Source organism: Sphaerodactylus townsendi, linkage group LG06 (assembly GCF_021028975.2).
Source record: "Sphaerodactylus townsendi isolate TG3544 linkage group LG06, MPM_Stown_v2.3, whole genome shotgun sequence".
Classification (NCBI taxonomy): domain Eukaryota; kingdom Metazoa; phylum Chordata; class Lepidosauria; order Squamata; family Sphaerodactylidae; genus Sphaerodactylus; species Sphaerodactylus townsendi.
The window spans coordinates 59,194,397-59,212,169 of record NC_059430.1 but is presented as its reverse complement, the minus strand read 5'-3'; the positions used below and the strand labels follow the sequence as shown (position 1 = coordinate 59,212,169).

Genomic DNA, 17,773 nt, shown 5'->3' with positions numbered 1-17,773 from the left:
GAAAATGGGTGAAGAGAATGGAGAAAATTTTTCCTCTGGAGATATCAAATGAGGGAGCTGACCATTCAGACTGAAGCCTGACCCGACTGATTTCTTTCTATCATGCCAGGAACAGAAGAGCAGCAGCAGCATCTCTCAGCAGATACTGCAGGGTTCAGAGTGCCTCATAGTGTAGCTTCTACACTGGGCAAAAGGAGCACCCCCTCCCCCAATTTAGGCAGTGACAGACACAAATAGCAAAAAGGATTTGCTGAAAACAATAATGCAGTTCCTCCATGAGCCTTGCAAGGAATACTGAGAATCCAGGTAGAGAGAAGTCGGAAATGAAGTTTATGTGTATACAGCTAGGTTTGGATCCTGACTATAGTTTCCACAGATTGAAAGATTTCAATCTAGGGAAGCAGGACTTCCCCATTTTTGCTTCCACACCCCAAATGCTGTTCATGGAAGATGAGAGATCTATTCCAGGGGTTCCAAACCATTTTGAGTCTGTTGATGCCTTTGGGATTCTGACACAACATGGCAGATGCAGAGGTTGGTGAGCACCATGGCACCCTCGGGTACTACACTGGGGACCCACGGATCAGTGGAAGCTGAAGGTATAATTTATAGAATCTTGAATCAGAAAGGAGGAGAAAAGGAATGGAGAAGAAAAAAGCCCTAGCTTGAGTCAGGAAGGGGTCTCTATTGCATGGTGCTTGGCTTTGGCAATTAAGCCTCCTAAGGCCACCCCCTCAGACTGGTTTAAGTTTCTTGGGGATTTCTCCCAATGATCAGAAACCCTACTCACTCATCATCTGATAGGGCTGCAACCCTTTCCTCTTTGAACACTCCATTTCTTGATTTATGCTCACACAACAATTGGTCATAAACAAATATGGAAGACAAGATATACAATTATAAATTATATAGTTACATTATGAGACATCATTGTTATTATGAAATGCCTCTGACAGGAATTTTGCCACTGCAAGACCCACAAGAGGATCAACATCAGCTAACAATTTAGCTACAATGTCTACCTCCGGAACCTTATGGGACAAACATCTACATTAAGTGTTAACCAAGATGCTTTATCCTGGAGATTCCTTCTAAAGGATCTGAATTGCTGTCTATCAGAGTAGTCAATACTGGGCAAGTTAGACCATAACTAACTCAGGTTCATATATTCATATTCCCCATTGTCCCGGCCAGTGCTTGTTTCAGAGAAGACTTGCAAGATGGTACATGTCCCCTGTGTGGGGCAACCTGATATAGGAAAGGAAAAATTCCAGTTCTACCTTTCCCCCGAATAGAAGATCTCTGGTCTCTTTATAGTCAAGTCAACTTTATTGTACAGCCATAGGCCATTACAATATTACTACATTAAAACATCTAATCCAGCTTAATATACAAACAGAAAAAAAATGTATTACTAAAAATCAATTATGTGGTCACTAAGTCCCTCACAATCCCCCTTCCAATGTGTCTAGATTGGATTCAGACATATACAGCTTTTGGTTTAATCGTTTACTTTCATGCGTTCTTGGAACGAATCTTTGAGGCTGCCAAAGCGAAAAGGCCAACCCTATAGGATATGTAAGGATCCAAATCTGCAAGGAGAAGGTATATTTTGTTTGACTCAGAATATATCTGGGAGGGCTCTTTATAGAACTTCCTGTAGACACACACCTCAGTAGAAATGTTGCTTACATACGTCAGGTAGGATCAGTGATAAGGCCAACATGTGGCATGACATGGAAAACAGGTCTCTATGGCAAACTGCCCTACTCAAAACATAGATTAATAAAAGTAAAAATGTATCAGGTCACATATAGTTCCAAAAAGCACTTGGAATGTCAATGTTGAAAGGAAGACAATAATTTTTGCACAATTTTATTTGCATGTGTTGAGTGTCTCTACAATATTTCACCTTGAATTGAGCTTCAGGGGTAAAGCATAGTACGGAGTACAGAAGAAAAATTAAACCGTTGAAATAATCTGATACTTTTTTCAGCATGTAACTGGCAAAGTTCCCATCTTTGATTGTAATCTATGCCTACACAAATCTGTGTTAAAACACCAGCATTAAATCAACAAGCACTTTAGTGGCTCAGTGTCTAAATTAAGTTTTTATAACGGTCCCACCCAAAGTAAAGCTTCTGAATGTTTAGCGATATGGTCATTAACAGTGGCAGTGAGTGTTTCTAGCACTTCATTATGGAATAACCTACTCCTTCTCTTCTCTATATACCCTGTTTCCCCGAATATAAGACATCCCCTGAAAATAAGACATAGTAGAGATTTTGCTGAAGTGCGAAATATAAGGCATTCCCCGAAAGTAAGACATAGCAAAGTTTTTGTTTGGAAGCATGCCCGACGAACAGAACACAGAAAAATAAGACATCCCCTGAAAATAAGACATACTGCATCTTTGGGAGCAAAAATTAATATAAGGCACTGTCTTATATTTGGGGAAACACGGTACTAACTGGGTATCTTATTCTGGCTTGTTCCCAATAATGTCTAAGCCATCTAAACTTTGAAACTGCGCACACTTGAAACAGCTGTCCCACAGATACAAATCCCAATGGCCTTTGTAAACTTAAGATAATCCAGAATCCCCATATATCTTACCTTTGTCCCTGTGTCTTAATTTCCTTCCTGAAAATCCCATTTGGTCAGTTCCAATATGATTTTTACTGTCACTCCATTGAAAAAAAGATGAGACTGACAAAGCATAAGCTCTATCCTATCACTGGCAAAGCATGAAAATTTAGTGATGTTAATAATCTAGAAAAATTGTAGGAAACCCCCCCAAAGATGGTTGAACATTAAAAAAGAAAATCCAATGGAATTTCCTGGCTAAAGGAACTGGATATGTTTTGGCTCTAGAAAATAGAATGGGAGACACTGGATATGTGCACAAAATATACCAGCAACATGCACATGTTGAAAAACTGATGGAAACAATTTAAAGGAACGGGAAAGAGAACAAAATTATCCAAATCATGGGGGATGTGGCAATGATTTTTTGATAGCCCATTTACACATTGATGTCACTGGTTATTTATTATTACATTTATATTCTACCTTTCTTCTGTCATGGAATCAGGAGCTGGGGGTATTCCATGTCCCTGGGCGCACGCCTTTTCATCATGGGGTGCGTGTGTGCCGGCTGCTGGCTGGGTTGCTGTGTCCGGCCTCTCCTGCAGCACAGTGACCTGGCCGGCGCATGGCGGTACCCCCCGTACTAGAGTGCTGCCCCGGCCTCCCTGTAGGTCAGCTCATGCTCTCCCCAGGGAGGCTGGGGAGGGCAGGGCTCAGTGGAGGGCAGCCCCAGGAGGGCAGGAGCTGGCCAGATGCCTGATGAGCCCCCCCAGCCTCCCTGCAGGCTGGCTCCTGCCCTCCCCAGGGAGGCAAGGGCCTGGAGGTGGGCAACCCTGGCTGCCTCTATGCCCACTGGAGCTACCTGCCTAAGCCGCCTGCCGCCGAATCCCACACTCCCTACCTCTAGTGAGATTAATCACTTCCCCTGAATTAATAGCTAAAAACTTTATCAAATACTTGGTCCTTCAAGTTGGCTATCCTAATGACCAGCATCAAACAGGCCCTATACTGTAAAATGAGTAGGAAAATCTCTTTTATAACAATCTGTTCTTTTCGCCCCGAAGCTAAGTTTGATAGCATTCGTCATTAACAGTTATCTTTGATGATTCAAGTTGACAGTTCATGTCCAACCTTCTTAAATCTCAGTATTCTTGTAGACTTTCTTGCTAATGAGTTCTACTGCCTAACATCCATGCTTACTGATCAAGTTATTCTTTTTATCAATTTGGAATGTGTCACTTTTCAATTTCAAATACTCATTTTCTTCTTTTGCTGTAAGATAATTTTCTTTCTGTCTTCTGAACATGATCTGTCTTTTTATATGCTCATCCCAATTCTGCTTTTGTCTCATTTTTAAATTAACGGGTTTCTAAATCGTTCCTTAAAAACGACTTTCTTAACTTTACTTATTATTGCTACACAAACATATCAATGTACATACTGAGTTCTTTCAAGAAAGGTTTCCCAAATTCTATGAAGTTTAGATACACCGTATCCTCTCTTTAGATTTGTTCATTAGGTTAGGAGAAAGGTTTCCTTACATTTCAAAATTCACTCACAAACTGTGGGACTTGAATGATTTCCAGTGGTGCATGAAGACTATTCTAGCACTGTTAGCATATAATAATATAATATTCTGTTTATTCTTCATGAACATAAAAGTATAAGTTAATAAAATAACCTCAGCTGAGAAAGGGAAATCTATACCAATACTTTTTTTAGATATGCTGCCACAGAAGACCAGTAAGTTTTTGCCCTGCAATATGTTCACCTCATGCAATTAATCTGTTAGTAATTTACAATACCAACATGTCATGCACATTCTTGTAAATTTTAATGTACTAAATTTGCATACTGACAAATGCTGTTGACACATTTTAATTAATTTTTCTGTAATTCTGACGACACAATCCACAGCCTGAGGCGGCAAGGGAAGGTGTTACTTTCTGGTGGCTTGGGGAGGCCGAAAATACAGAAAAACCTCCCCACCACTGGAAACCCCTCCATGTTTATTCTGTTACCTGCAGTTTAATGAAAATTTAAACACTCCCCAAAATCTGATATGCAGTTTTGTATGAACTGAATGTATTATTTAATGAGATTTTAAAAGTTTCAATAGGATCTGTTGCTGCTGTTCTTTTATAAGTGTTGCTTTTAGAATAACTGCTTGGTAAACCATGCTTATTGTTTTTACCTATGTTTGTGAAACACACTACAAATCAAGCAATAGGAACTAATACAATGAAATTGTTACCACAGGCTCAGGATTTTCCATGCTGCATGCTGGGCTGAAACAATGTGAAAAATTCAGCAGTCTTGATCTTTCAAAAAAAAAATCCCCCATTCTTTCCATTTGAAAATGAAATACATGCACCAGTAAATTTCACAGTCCTGGGAAACATCTGACAGTCTTTTGATGTGAATTATTCACAAATTGATTCTGTGTATACCCACTGTCAGATGTTTTAAAAACCTTGTTCCAGAGATCCATTCTATATTGGACTTTTAAAAGAAAAAGGGCATAGTTCAGCTGGTTTTGAAACCCATTCCAAATTATTATCACTTCCATCTATCTTCTCCTAGCAAAAGGTTGAAAGAAGTCAGTAAGAGCTCAGAAAAACTGTCGGTGTGGTGTTCTTTCCATCTGGTTGTAAATGGCCCTTAGATATGAAACTGATAGCTAAAAATCACTGCATTAACTGAAATTCCCAGATTCACATATACGAGTGTTATTTGTGAAAGGGAAGAAAACACAGTGAAAGTTCACAGAGATCACTAAATTTTAAAGGGTTTTTTGCAGGGTGGGAGGGGATAAGTCTCTATCAGTCCCACCCAAAGGGGGATGCCAAAACTGTTCGTGGGAGCAGGATGCTGGCTGCGCCAGTGGATTTGCCCTCTCTGGGGCACTCTGGGGGGTGTGGCCAGAGGAATTAGTCCTGGCCATTTGGTGAGCTATGCTGGTGTGCTGGAATTGAGACATCTATTAAGCCCAATGGGAGCTTCTCACTAGCAGGGAGACTTCCACATTTGCGCAACTTCCCTGCGGTGCTGGGAAGCCCTTTTGGGAGCTGTGAGGGGGTGTGGCTGGCTGCATGGACTTGTGGATGGTGCTGTCCATCAGATTTCATAACAACATAGACAAACCTTGGTTTGCATTTCTCAGTAGAAAATTTCCGAGCTGCATTTCTATCTTGTGATCCAACCAGTTAATTCACTGACAGGCTTCATATCAAGAATGCATCAAATTAATATAATCCCAATGACTACAGGTTAAATAGCTAATTTGGAGATAAATTTATTAATCTGCTTTAAAAAGTCACACCACTGATCCACCAGTCAGGTGATTTCTGGGATATTATGATGTCACCATACTTAGATTATATCTCTCATGCTCAATCCCAGCATCCCTTGCTGCCAAAAGAGCCCATAGCACTTCTATCAGATATCTCCATCGCCACATGTACACAAAGGCAGCCAGGAATACCTGCCACCATAGGGGTTTAAATACCTTGTAGTGCTAAAGAACAGACAGCAGCAACCTGAAAACTATCTTGCCACAAAAACAGCCAGATATAGACAGCATCTTAGCCCAGTGAAAAGTAAAACCTACCCACCGAATCCCAGAATAACTGCAAGAAAAGCTGAGAATGTCACACATATTTACACAGCAACTATGCATTGAGTCTAAGAAATCAGAATGGATATAAATATTTTAAATAAATACAAGCATTCTGAAAGGGAATGGCAAAAGAATTAACAGGAAAAAGGAAGAATGCACTTGGCAACAGCAAGCTAAGAGCATGTAAGATGCGACAAGGCCCATGACATATTCAGTTCCCTCTTCATACATAATTTTAACTGACTTATGTGGCGACTCTGTAGAGTTTTCAATTGCCTGTCTCATCACAACCCTGGTATTCCTTGGAGATTGCCCATCCAAATACTAACCATGACTGACCCTCCTGAATTTCTGAGATCTAATGAGGTCAGGCTATCCAGGTTAGCTTGTTCATACAACTTATAGCTCCATTCTAAAAGATTTCTAGATGCAGCTCAGTTCATAAGAGGTCCCTGATTCAATCCCAGAGGAGGGGGCTCATAAATGAAAGGCCACAGACACAAATTCCTAAAGTGAAAGCAAGTTACTAGCATACATGTCTGTAAAGTAAATACATAATCAGTAGTCTCTCATTCAGGGAACTCTTCTGTTTCACTCCTAGCACAGGACACTTTTCATCTACCAGTCTTCCCCATTCCACACTACTTTCTTCTTCAACATTCATTTGACTGATTGTCAGCACCTTCTGTCTCTTCCCTCACATGGCCTGGTAGCAATGCACCCTAATGGGTTTGGTGGATAGTAAAGCCATTGCTCTTTCCTACTATTCTTACAGAGGATCTGTGGCTGCTTATTTCTACAGCACATCTTATGCTTTCCTCTCTGCTGAAGTCTGTAGGATAGGAAGAATATAACCGTGTCATAGTGAGTTCTGGTAGTGCTGAAGTATATCCTTGTGAAATGCCTAAGCTTTGACTAGAGAGGACTATCTCTTGTTGGTAAGAGTAGCCTCACCCTTAGTAAAAGAGTAGAACGTAAGTAACTGCAGAAACAGTCATGATTCTTATTGAACATTATCATTGTTGATTCTTACTGCATTACAAAGGAATGGGTTGCTAAACTTTGGGGGGCCCGAGACCCTGAAAGTGGCACCATATACAGCAGAACAACATTTTTAGCTTTCTCCATCAGTGCATACCCATGATCAGTTCTACTGCCCTGAACTCTGCCCTTTTTGTCCTCCAGTTACATCAGTGCTATAGGACTATGGTTAAAACCTACCATACTGGCATAATGTTGTCTACAGTTTCAGTATATTCAGTAGCAATACTAACACCACCCAGCAAGCATAGCTTCACACTCTATAAGAGTATTGCCAGATGAACTTATTACCACTGCAACTTTTTAAACTGAGACAGAAAATCTAAAAAGTCCATGTCTGTTCATCCTCTCCTTCAGTTTACAAAACAAATAACACCAGGTATATATGATTTTGCCAACCAGTTGTCTTAAACTGGTCAATAAAAAAGATATCCCTTTGGGAAACAACAATATGAAGTTTCCTATAACTAATGATACATAGATTGCAGATTGAAATATTTTAACAATTAGTAAAAATGACTTATTCTGACAGAACTATTCTGAATTACTGCAGTGGGGCAAAGCTATGGTTTTCTCAAATTCGTGTGCTAGTGGAGGCTAAGGCTATGTGGCTGTGGTGAATCTCTGCTACTGTAGCAGACCTTTGTGCTGGTGGTAGATACAGTCAACCAGGCATCCCAGGAGGCAATGCCAGGGTGGAAGTTAGCTAACTTCAGCTCCACCCCCGGCCACGCCTTCAGAACTCCCCCAGCAGGGGTGCTGATATGGCACTCTGTGCCACAGCAGGGCCTCCCAGGAGGCCGAAGCAGTCACTTACTGATGGACTTGCCCCACTACTTGCCCCCACTGCCTCCAAAACTGCCCCACTCTGGATTGGGCCAGCCATAAACAGCAGCTTTATCACAAATAGTGGTTAACTGAAATACTGAGAAGGGTGAGCAAGAAAAGATCATTTGTTCATGTATAGGTAGGTTTAAAAGGGAAGGTGGGATAATATCACAGGAGCAGCATTAACCAGTTTCTTTCTCAACCATTGGACTTACCCATGGTCTTTCTCCTTTGAGGGAAAGAGGACATCTGGGTTATGTCCAGCTACCAATCAGGGAGGCAAAATTCTAATTAATCTTCAGTTTCCTTCATCTGCTGGGGACCGCCTCCTTCTCCTCCAGTTCCAGTGACTCTGACTAGCTGTGCCAGCAATCCTAACTATAGTAACTGAAGAGCTCTCCCCTGAAACAATACTTGAAACATAGGAGAAACAGACATCACACAGAACTTGCTGAGAAGGACAATCACCCCCAACACACTAAACATAACTTAATCAACCAGGAAGCTTAAAAAGAACACACAACACATACACAGTTGCCTTGCATCAAGAGAGGATAAACAACTATCTGAGAGGGCAGATGTCCTCTTGCACTCAAAGGAGAAGGACCCTTCAAGGGTAAGTCCAGTGGTTGTTCTCCATTTGAGCTCGAGGATATCTGGGTGACCTCTCCTAGCAGTTTCATGATTTTTAAAAGGGTGGGGTCATTATCCTCCCCTAGAATATGCTCAAACAACCTGCGGCTGTATCTAGTGTCTGTTGAACTGAAGATGTTCAATCTGTAATGCTGGACAAAAGTGGAGATGGAAGACCATGTGGCTGCTCGGCAAATTTCCTCCATGGGAACCATGTGGAATGCCGCATTGGTGCAGGCATTGCACATGGGGTGTGCTGCAATTCCTGCAGGGACAGCTGACTTCTGAACCTTAAGGGTCTCTGCGATACACACCCAAAGACACTTACTGATAGTCTGAGAAGACAACTTACGTCCTCTATTGTGGTTGGAAAAAAAGATGAACAATGCCTCAGAGCACTTGAATTATCAGGAAGGCCTTAAACGAATGCCTAACATCCAGCTTGTGCCAGTAGACCTTCTTTGTGTGACGAGATTCTGGGGAGAAAGAAAATCTCCTGCTGTCTGTAGAATGTGGAGTTGATCTTTGGTTTGAAGGTAGGATCCGTGTGAAGGTCCACCTTCTCCTTGTGGAAAACACAAAATGATGGTTTAACTGAGAGGGTGGCCAACTCAGAAACTCTTCTTGCTGAGGTGCTCAACTGTGCTCAACTGCTCCCTCCAGAGGCAGGAAAGAACTGGAGAAGGAGGTGGTCCCCAGCAGATTAAGATTAATTAGAATCCTGCCTCCCTGATTGGTAGCTGGAGATAATCCAGATGTCCTTGAGCTCAAATGGAGAACGCGCAGCTTTCTTGTTTCTGACAGGAAAAAAGATAAAGGATAGAATGATAAAGATCTCCTGATTCTCTTTTGAAAGCAACCCTCAGCATGCAAAATTAAAGATCTGCAAAGAGACAACCCTCTCTTGCTAAATTTTGGACCCATGTAGTCAGCAGAATTACAAGAACATAAGGTAGTCAGTAAACTGTAACTGAGTTAATATTTGAAAAGATAAATTCTCATTCCTTAGTTTCTTAAAATTCACAAAGTTGTTTCTTAGAACAGTGAAGAGTCACAATTCCACTGGGAAAACTGAATCAAAAGTCACCACTGTTCTTCTGTGTGCTCTAATTAAAGGGCCCTGCTCCAACAATCGTCCTGCGAACAAAACATTGGCTCAATTCATACATGTCAAATCATACATTTGTTTTTGCAGAAGCTATTCCTCTTCTCCTTATTGGTTCCTTCTTTTTACTTGTTTGTACAAATTCCAACTGTGTGAGTCCTAATCACCAATTCAGTTTCAAATATATTTTAAAATGTAGCTTCAAGTTGTGTTTTGGAAACAAAAAGACAACAAGAGTTTTCATTTCTGAATATCACAGCAAACTATGGATAGTGAAAACCTGAAAGTCAAGGAAGGAGCCTAGGAGTGAGGAAAGACATGGAGGAAGGAGTATAATGGATCACTCCTGAGTACCAAACAATAATGTGTTATGTCCAAAATGAACTAAAATGTTGCACATACATGGCTTAATGTCAATAACTATATTACTAAAATAGGTATAATATAAAACTATAAACAATGTGACCTTATTCCAAGAAAGATTGAAAATGGACAATGCAAATATCAGCAGAGAATCACACTGAAAAACAAGAGAATGCACCCCCACCCCACTCCCTGAAAATCAACCAATGCAGTCCAGACCCAGTGGGAGATAAATACAAAATGTATGTATGTTGTTGTTGTGTTGCAATGTTGAACTTATAAATTCTAAATACTTAAAATAATTTTACAGCTCATTTTATATAAGGTTATTCAGATAAATCTTTACCTTCCTCACAGTATAACATTATCTGTTTTTGTCTTAATTTTTTGCCTAGTCAACAGAAATCAAGACAAAGAATAACAATTTAAAAACCTAAACATATAATTTGTTATGTATAATACAAAAGCTATCATCACATGTCAATGGGAAAGGATATTGGGGAATGGCAAAAATACTTCCAGTAGCACAAATAAATTCTACATAAAAGGAAGAAAATGTATTGAACTAGTTGAAATTAAGACCATTTGTCATTCTGAGTTCTTTTAAGCAGTACAATATTGTGAATTGCAATTACATTCCGTGCTATGGTATACAAAATTATGCTTAAAATAAACCCACAGATTTGTCACTTGTCATGTAGAGATTATCAGAGCAAACTGATAGGTCACACAGGGCTACTACAGAAACCATGTATGGAAACCATGAACACTGTTTGATTATTTCAAGCTTTCAAAAAACACATGGAGCAAAAAAAAAAGCCACTCCTCCGTACCAGCCATTAAGGGTAGCAGACTCTGAAAAAATTATGCTAACATCTAATTGAGTAACAACAGTATTAAATCTGTTTTTGCTGACCTATAACAAAGTATGCCTGTAACTCAGTGAAAGTCTTGTCAAGTACTGTGGCAAGTAACACCACAATCTCTAGCTGGATTGGATGCAAATTGTTGGTATCTAGATAGGTTGTCCAGATACGATTTGATGCTGAAAAACACTCATGATTAAACAATGCAGCTGTGGGTAGAAAGCTCGCCCTCAGTATTCAGCCAAGATAACATCATGCTATCACCATAGTAATATTCAACAAGTTACACAATCGAACATACCAATATCAGATGACCAGGGTAACGTCTAGAGAACTTCCCAAGATGAGCAGGCCTCTGTTTTACAGTATACAGACACTTAAAATGTCCTACCTGGCTAGCCCTTTCCCAGAGATTACTATCCAAAGACACAACAAAGAAGATGTATTTGAGATCATCATAACTTGCTACCTATATTGAGCAATTTATTTATTTGAAACATTTATACAAAGAATGAATGATATACAATTGTTACTGATGTAGAAAAAGAATGTCTGAATGACCTTTAGAATAATATGGAGGCTTTTATGTAAACATAATTGTCCCTCCAGAAGCAGCCTATACCAAGGAGTAGTTTAGGAGGCAGAGAATTTGACTTTTTGTACACGCATTTAGATGAGGTCTAACCCTATGAAAATGGAATGGCATTTTTGTAGGCAATACCAGAAACTGTTTGTCTCTACTTTTTCAAGCTCCTCTGTAGTGAAAAGGGGCCCTGATTTAAATGTACTGAAAAGCAAACTAGAAGAATTTATCCGTCAGAACTGAATTGGTCCACTGTCTCATTTAAAGTGGTTGCTTTACCACTTTTAATATGTCATCCGCAGCAACTGGGGGCTGTGTTGGCTTGCTAACACTGCACACAAGGAGGCAAAAATACCATGTGTGCATACAACATTTAGGTGGGCAAGTTCTTCTGGTACATCATCAAATTTAAACCTAGCCCTAAGATGTATCACCTAAGTCCCATGACACTAGGCCTAAATGTTCTTTTTCCCTACTAAGTGAAAATAAAGGGGTGGGGAGCAGGTTATTTATCTTTTAGTCCTCATTTTCTCCAGATGAAAAAGAATACCTTTTTCTTAGACACTGAAGTGCAGACGCACATCCCCTGTGGGAAGGAGGTTGTTGACCTGAATGCCAGCTACTTCCTAACCTCATGCCATACAGGTAAGTTCATAATAAAATACAGAGAATGGCCACACAAACAGAAACCAAACAGGTGCCTCATTTGAAACAGTCTAGAATGGCAACCAACCTGCACTTCCTTCCTAACAGGGAGGTTATTTCCGCGGAGGCTGAAGACGCTCGATTCGTTTTCTGAGCAACAGGGTAGTTACAAGCTGCTCCAGAGGCAGGGGAGGAGAAGGCAGATGACTTCTTCCCCCTCGTGTCCCGGAGAGAGCGCAAGGGTTGCAAGCCCCGGTTTTGCCCCCTCCCAGAGACTGGCCTGCGTGCCTATGGGTGTCAGCAAGGTCCCTCCCTCCTCCCCACGCTCCCTGCAAGAAAAGCCCCTTTCCCTAGATGCCTCTCCGCTGTTCCTGCAGGGGGGCTCTGCGGCCGGCTAGGCCTCGAGCGGAAGCAGCGGCCCCGCGGGCGCCTCCAGCCGTCCCGGAGTGGGCGAAGCGCGGGCAGAGCGAGGCCGAGGCCGGCTGCTGTTCGGGCAAGGCGGAAACGAGGAAGGCGGATTTTCTTTCTTTCTCTCCGAAGTGCCGGGGGGGGGGGGAGGGAACGGCGAGTCCGGGCCAGCCTAAGCGACTGTCGTCGGTCGTGCCGGTCCTGCGCTCGCTGCCGCACGACTGTCGCAGCGACGGCGGGGTCACGACGGCAGCGGCGGGGTCAGAGGGTAAAGGTCGCTCCCCCAGCATCCTCCGTGCGGGGTGCTCAGCCATCTTGGATCCTCGGGACAAGAAAATTCATGCGGTGAGTTCGGCTCTGTTATTCTTCCCCCGCCGCCTCCTTCTCCGCTGCGGCCCACCCGAGGAGCCTCCGGGGGAGTCCGCGGGCGCCCGGGGGAGGCTCCCCGCCGACTCCGCTCCGGTTCTGGTTTGCCGGGGCCGGCCTCATCCCGCTCGGTTTCCGTTTGCTTTTGTCTCTCTGAGGGAGAAGAGGGGAGGGGGGAGCGGGAGGGAGGGAGGGAGGTGGGGGAGCGGGAGGGGAAGGCTAGGAGGAGGGCGACGCGGCGGCGCAGCGCTCGAGAACCGCCAGGCCCAGGCTGCTGGTCCCTCGGCCCAGGGGGAGGCCGCGCCGCGGGAGGCGGCACAGGGGAGCAGGCCGCACTCGCCAAGGCCGCCGCGTCCCGCTTCTGCTTCGGCCGCTCCTCCCCTGGACCCTGGGCTTCCTTTCCCGCTCTTGTCGCCTCCAGCTTGGCCTAGTTGCGACGGGCTGTCCCTTCCGTCGGTGCCTTTTATGCCGCTGGAATGTGAGCGCAGGTCGGGGCCCGTGGCCGAGCGCTCCGTCCTCCCTTCATGCCTGGGGCTCTGGGTAAGGAACCGGCGGAGGCGCTTCCCGCCGCCTCTCTGCTTCTCCGGTCCCCCCACCCTCGGCTCAGGGGCCTTTTCCTGGAGTGCGAAGGAGTTTTTGCGCCCTTTTTATAGGGTGCCCCCCCACCCGCCGTGATAAGTGCGGCAGGGGCCCGGTGTCAGCAGGGCCCCCCTTCGTTGATGGCTGTTGCCGTCCGAGGTTCTGCAGAGAGTCCTCTTTCGGTCCTGACGGTATTTGCAGAACAAACTTCAAAACCAGCCTCTGCGCGCTCCAGCCTGAATTGGCTGATGTGCTGTGGGGATGGCCCGTGTTTTTGTTTTGAAAAAACAACCACAACCGTTCACTTCGCAGCTGGCAGGAGATGAGTTGATAACGGATATGGGGTGGAAAGTAGTGAAATGGCACCCCCCTCCCCCAGTGTTAAGCGAACCCTTTGTTTAAGTCGAGGCTGTGTGCAATAACGTGATCGGACCTCTCACGTTGAGTGAGCAGGAGTGTGGGCTTGGGGAGACTGGGGGATGGGCAGTCCGTCGTCTGCAGTCTTCAAATGTTGCAGTGGAGTTTCCTTACAGGGTTCGTGTTTAAAGTATGCAGATCCGGCCTTGTACGTAGCACACTTTTATTCATGTAATTCTGTGTGATAATCCAATAACAGTAGACCTTCTCCCTTCTCCATCTCTCACTTTTAAAATGTTCTTACTTTTCCAGGAGACATCTATTATCTGGCATCTGTAGATATCAAACTTTAGAGGCCAAGTGTTGAAAGATTGTTGGAGAGCGTTAAAATTGGTGACATAGTACTGAACAACCCAGTGATATCTACAGTTACAGATGTGTAATCATGGTGCTTTCAGTAGGCCTAATTTTTACATTTGACCAGACTACAATGCTTCTAAAATATGATAGCCCATCACAGACTTGCAGACACCTAGTAATCTGTGATGTGATGGCCTCAACCCTACACTTGCAGTTGTTGTTCCAGGAATAATGCAGTTAAAGTTTTATTACAAATTATTCACTTTACTATACCCCTCAGGGTATAGTAACATTCAGGACATTTTTGGATGAAAACGTGAAGTCACTGGAATGGATACTTCCATCTTCCTGCGACTCAAGAGGGGAATGGAGTGATCTTCCCCAATATTTATTTTCTGCAGGCCCTGTCAAATTTTTCCTTTTATCCATGCTGGTATCATGTTTTCAGGTCACCTTTGTGGATGGGGTGTGGGGGGAATAGAAAATGAGTTCCTTGTTCTGTCACCAGAAAAGTGGGTAAGAAATCTGGTCTGTTTTAATGATTAAACAACTTTTAAAAAAAAAGTGTAGAGAAGAACAGATGATGAAAATGACCCAGAAAACACCTATCCACATACAACAAACCACATTAAAAAAAACACCTGTGGTCACTTTATTTACTGTGTGATAAAAAGAAAACAGCAATGCCTGGAATAGAAATTAGTTTTCAGCCTTAAGGATCTTTAATTACACCGGGGAATTTGGGGGAGGGGTATAGTGAAAAAATCCATTTTTAGAAAATATACAACTCGTTCACTCACAACATTAAGAGATAAATGTTCATGAATCTGGCTATTGAAAGTTAAATGAACAAGCACCTGTTTTCCTTAAATTTCTGATATGACTTGAAAATTTAAACGGGCTATATTGACTGCCGCTTTATTAAATGCTTACGTAACTTCTTCAAATGTATAATACATATTTTGAACTCATCAACGTAGGTTTTATCAGGTTTCCTAGTGGAATGGGTATATCTGCTCAGAACTTTAGGTCTTTTTGTCTTATTCAAGTTTTGAGTAAGTGGCACAACCTGCCTATTCAACAAGAAGCAATTTTATATCATACTTACACTTTCAGAGATAGGAAGTTGTGTGATTTGCATACTAATAGTTAATTCTATAATATAATACATCTCTTTATAATGCATCTGATAATCTTAGTACTCCATCCAGAGGGGGAGGGGGGCTGAAAGGGCTCTAGGGAGTGGTGCAGCCTTGCACCGACACATTTGCCCTCACCATGGCACTTACCCTGGTGGAGAGGGAAGACCCACCAGCAGCTATTCATCTTGCAGCCCTGCCACCGCAAGACCCTGAAGTTCAGGCCATGGTGGAGCTGCACTAGCATCCTGCTCAGGGTTTTTTAGGTGTACTGGCCCTTGGACATTCACCACACTTTATGTGGCGTACATCCATTCAGCCCTATGGGGCTTTTCAGTGGTGGAGAGATCCAGGGCTTTTCGCTGCTTCCTGTCCCATTGAGAAGCCCTTTTGGAAGTAGCATGCCAGTGCTGCATCAGTGCTGTGGCCGTCTGCCTCTGGGTTTGGATGGGGCTGTTAAGTGTATACATTGTTTGGAAAACTTCTGAACTCTTTTCTCTTTGAATCAATAGTTTTGTTTACACTTATGTGTGAGAAAGTTCCATTTAACTCAGTGGCAAGTGGTTAAAAACTTTTGAATAACTGGTCATCCAAACAAATAATATTTCTATGTGTGTTGGACATAGATGTCTTCATAAGAAGCACCTTAATCTGAAGTATCATCAGTAATGGTAGAAAACTGTGTATATCTGAATGATCCAGGATAAGTGTTCCAAATGTTCTCATGCTATTACTGCCACAGATTCTTTCTGTTAGATTCTTTTATAAAAGCATGTGATGATGACTTTCTCTTTTTCTGTAAAATAGAAGAGATGTTTGAGATAATGTAAACCAGTTTTTTAAATTATATATCCAATATATGAATTACTCCAAGAGTTTGAAACAAGAAGCATTTCAAGAATGATTTATCTGTGGCTTTTCAGGGTAGTGTGTGCAGTTGATTTTCTTATATTGGTATAAATACTATGAGTTGCATGTTGTTTGCAAACTTGTTCCTACATGGAAGTAATTTTGGTGTGGACAGTTTATAATGTTTGAAACAGTTCTTGGTGTCTGTTCTCTGAAATTTCCCATCACTTCCTGGTTTGATTATGGTATCTCAGTACATAGTCTGACATACTCGACTAATGACATTTCATGGAAATACAGGAAATAAAAGCTGCTTGTATTTTGAGATGCCTCCTGTGAGTGTGGAAGTATAATCTGGATTTTAAAGAGAAGACTGAATTATTTGATGATCAGCTAATTTTGGAGATTCATCCAACACCTTCCATATAACAGTCAGTACGCATACCTGAACATGCTATCATTTTAGCTTACTTGGTGTTATGTTGTTGGCAGTTCCGCTTCCCAATATGAAATGTATATATTAGCCAACTGTTCTTTGCTTTAGTGTACCTCATTATTTATTTGAATTCTTGTTCTGGTTTTTGAAATGGCATTCGTACTCTTACAAGTAGCTGAAAAATCTGCAGTCTGATTATCTGTCTAGGATTTATTATTCAGAAAGATTCTCTGTGAATAAGGGCTTCTCCTTTCTCTTCAGAGTAGTAGATAGTTCAGTGCAGTACAAATGGTAGACTGTAATTGCGCTATAGTGTTTACCATTTTAAGGTAAAACTGAAAGGCTTTTTTAGTTTTCGTTGGTAAGTTTTTTAAATACTTAATGACTCCGCCTTTTGAAATAAAGTGTCTAAAATGTGACCCTGTACAAAGTTGTTAATTTTTAATCACATACTTCAAGGAGTTCAGGGGGTGCACATGGCCCCCAATCTCATTGTATTCTCCGAATAACTTTATGGAAGAATTTTCTGTGTACCAGTGAGCTTTCTAGCAAAGTGGGAATTTCACTCTTCCAGTGTGGTCATAGTCTGACTCTCTGGATAGTGCACCATAGAAATTAACATAACAGCCAAATATTATGAAAAGTGTTAGAGAGGTTTCCAATTTGAAACATCGGGACAATGAACTGTCAAGACAAAGGTGGTTGTAAACTTCAGTAAAATTACACTGGACACATCTGTTAGGAAGGCCCAATATGCATAGAATACAGTTCACTTTAGGGCTGAATTTGAATACTACATTAAATATTGAAATTCTTTGTAATCTTAAAATTGTTGATCCATAAGCACTGAATATAACTCAGTGATAGAAATCAAATTCACGGAATTACCCTTTTATAATGGAATTGATGATTGCCCGGGGGGGGGGGGGGCGCGGCGGCGGCGGCGGCAATGTGACAATATGCCAATGAGCCAGAAGAAAAAAATGGCCTGGTCTGCTTTTGAACCT

General features: G+C 42.2%; 1 protein-coding gene across 4 annotated transcripts in view; it reads left to right on the top strand.

Annotated features, from left to right (window-relative positions):
• Positions 1 to 12,609: 12,609 nt before the first annotated feature.
• Positions 12,610 to 17,773, top strand: part of CNOT2 (CCR4-NOT transcription complex subunit 2) — a 90,017-nt gene continuing 84,853 nt past the window's right edge. Inside the window, exon 1 of one of the 4 annotated variants that reach the window (XM_048502438.1) lies at positions 12,610 to 13,025. In XM_048502438.1, the coding sequence (XP_048358395.1) occupies positions 12,627 to 13,025 (399 nt within the window). In that variant the 5' untranslated portion in view covers positions 12,610 to 12,626. Of the gene's footprint in view, positions 13,026 to 13,296; positions 13,587 to 17,773 lie in introns of those variants that run through there. The other 3 variants (XM_048502441.1, XM_048502439.1, XM_048502442.1) reach the window with 3 other exon arrangements.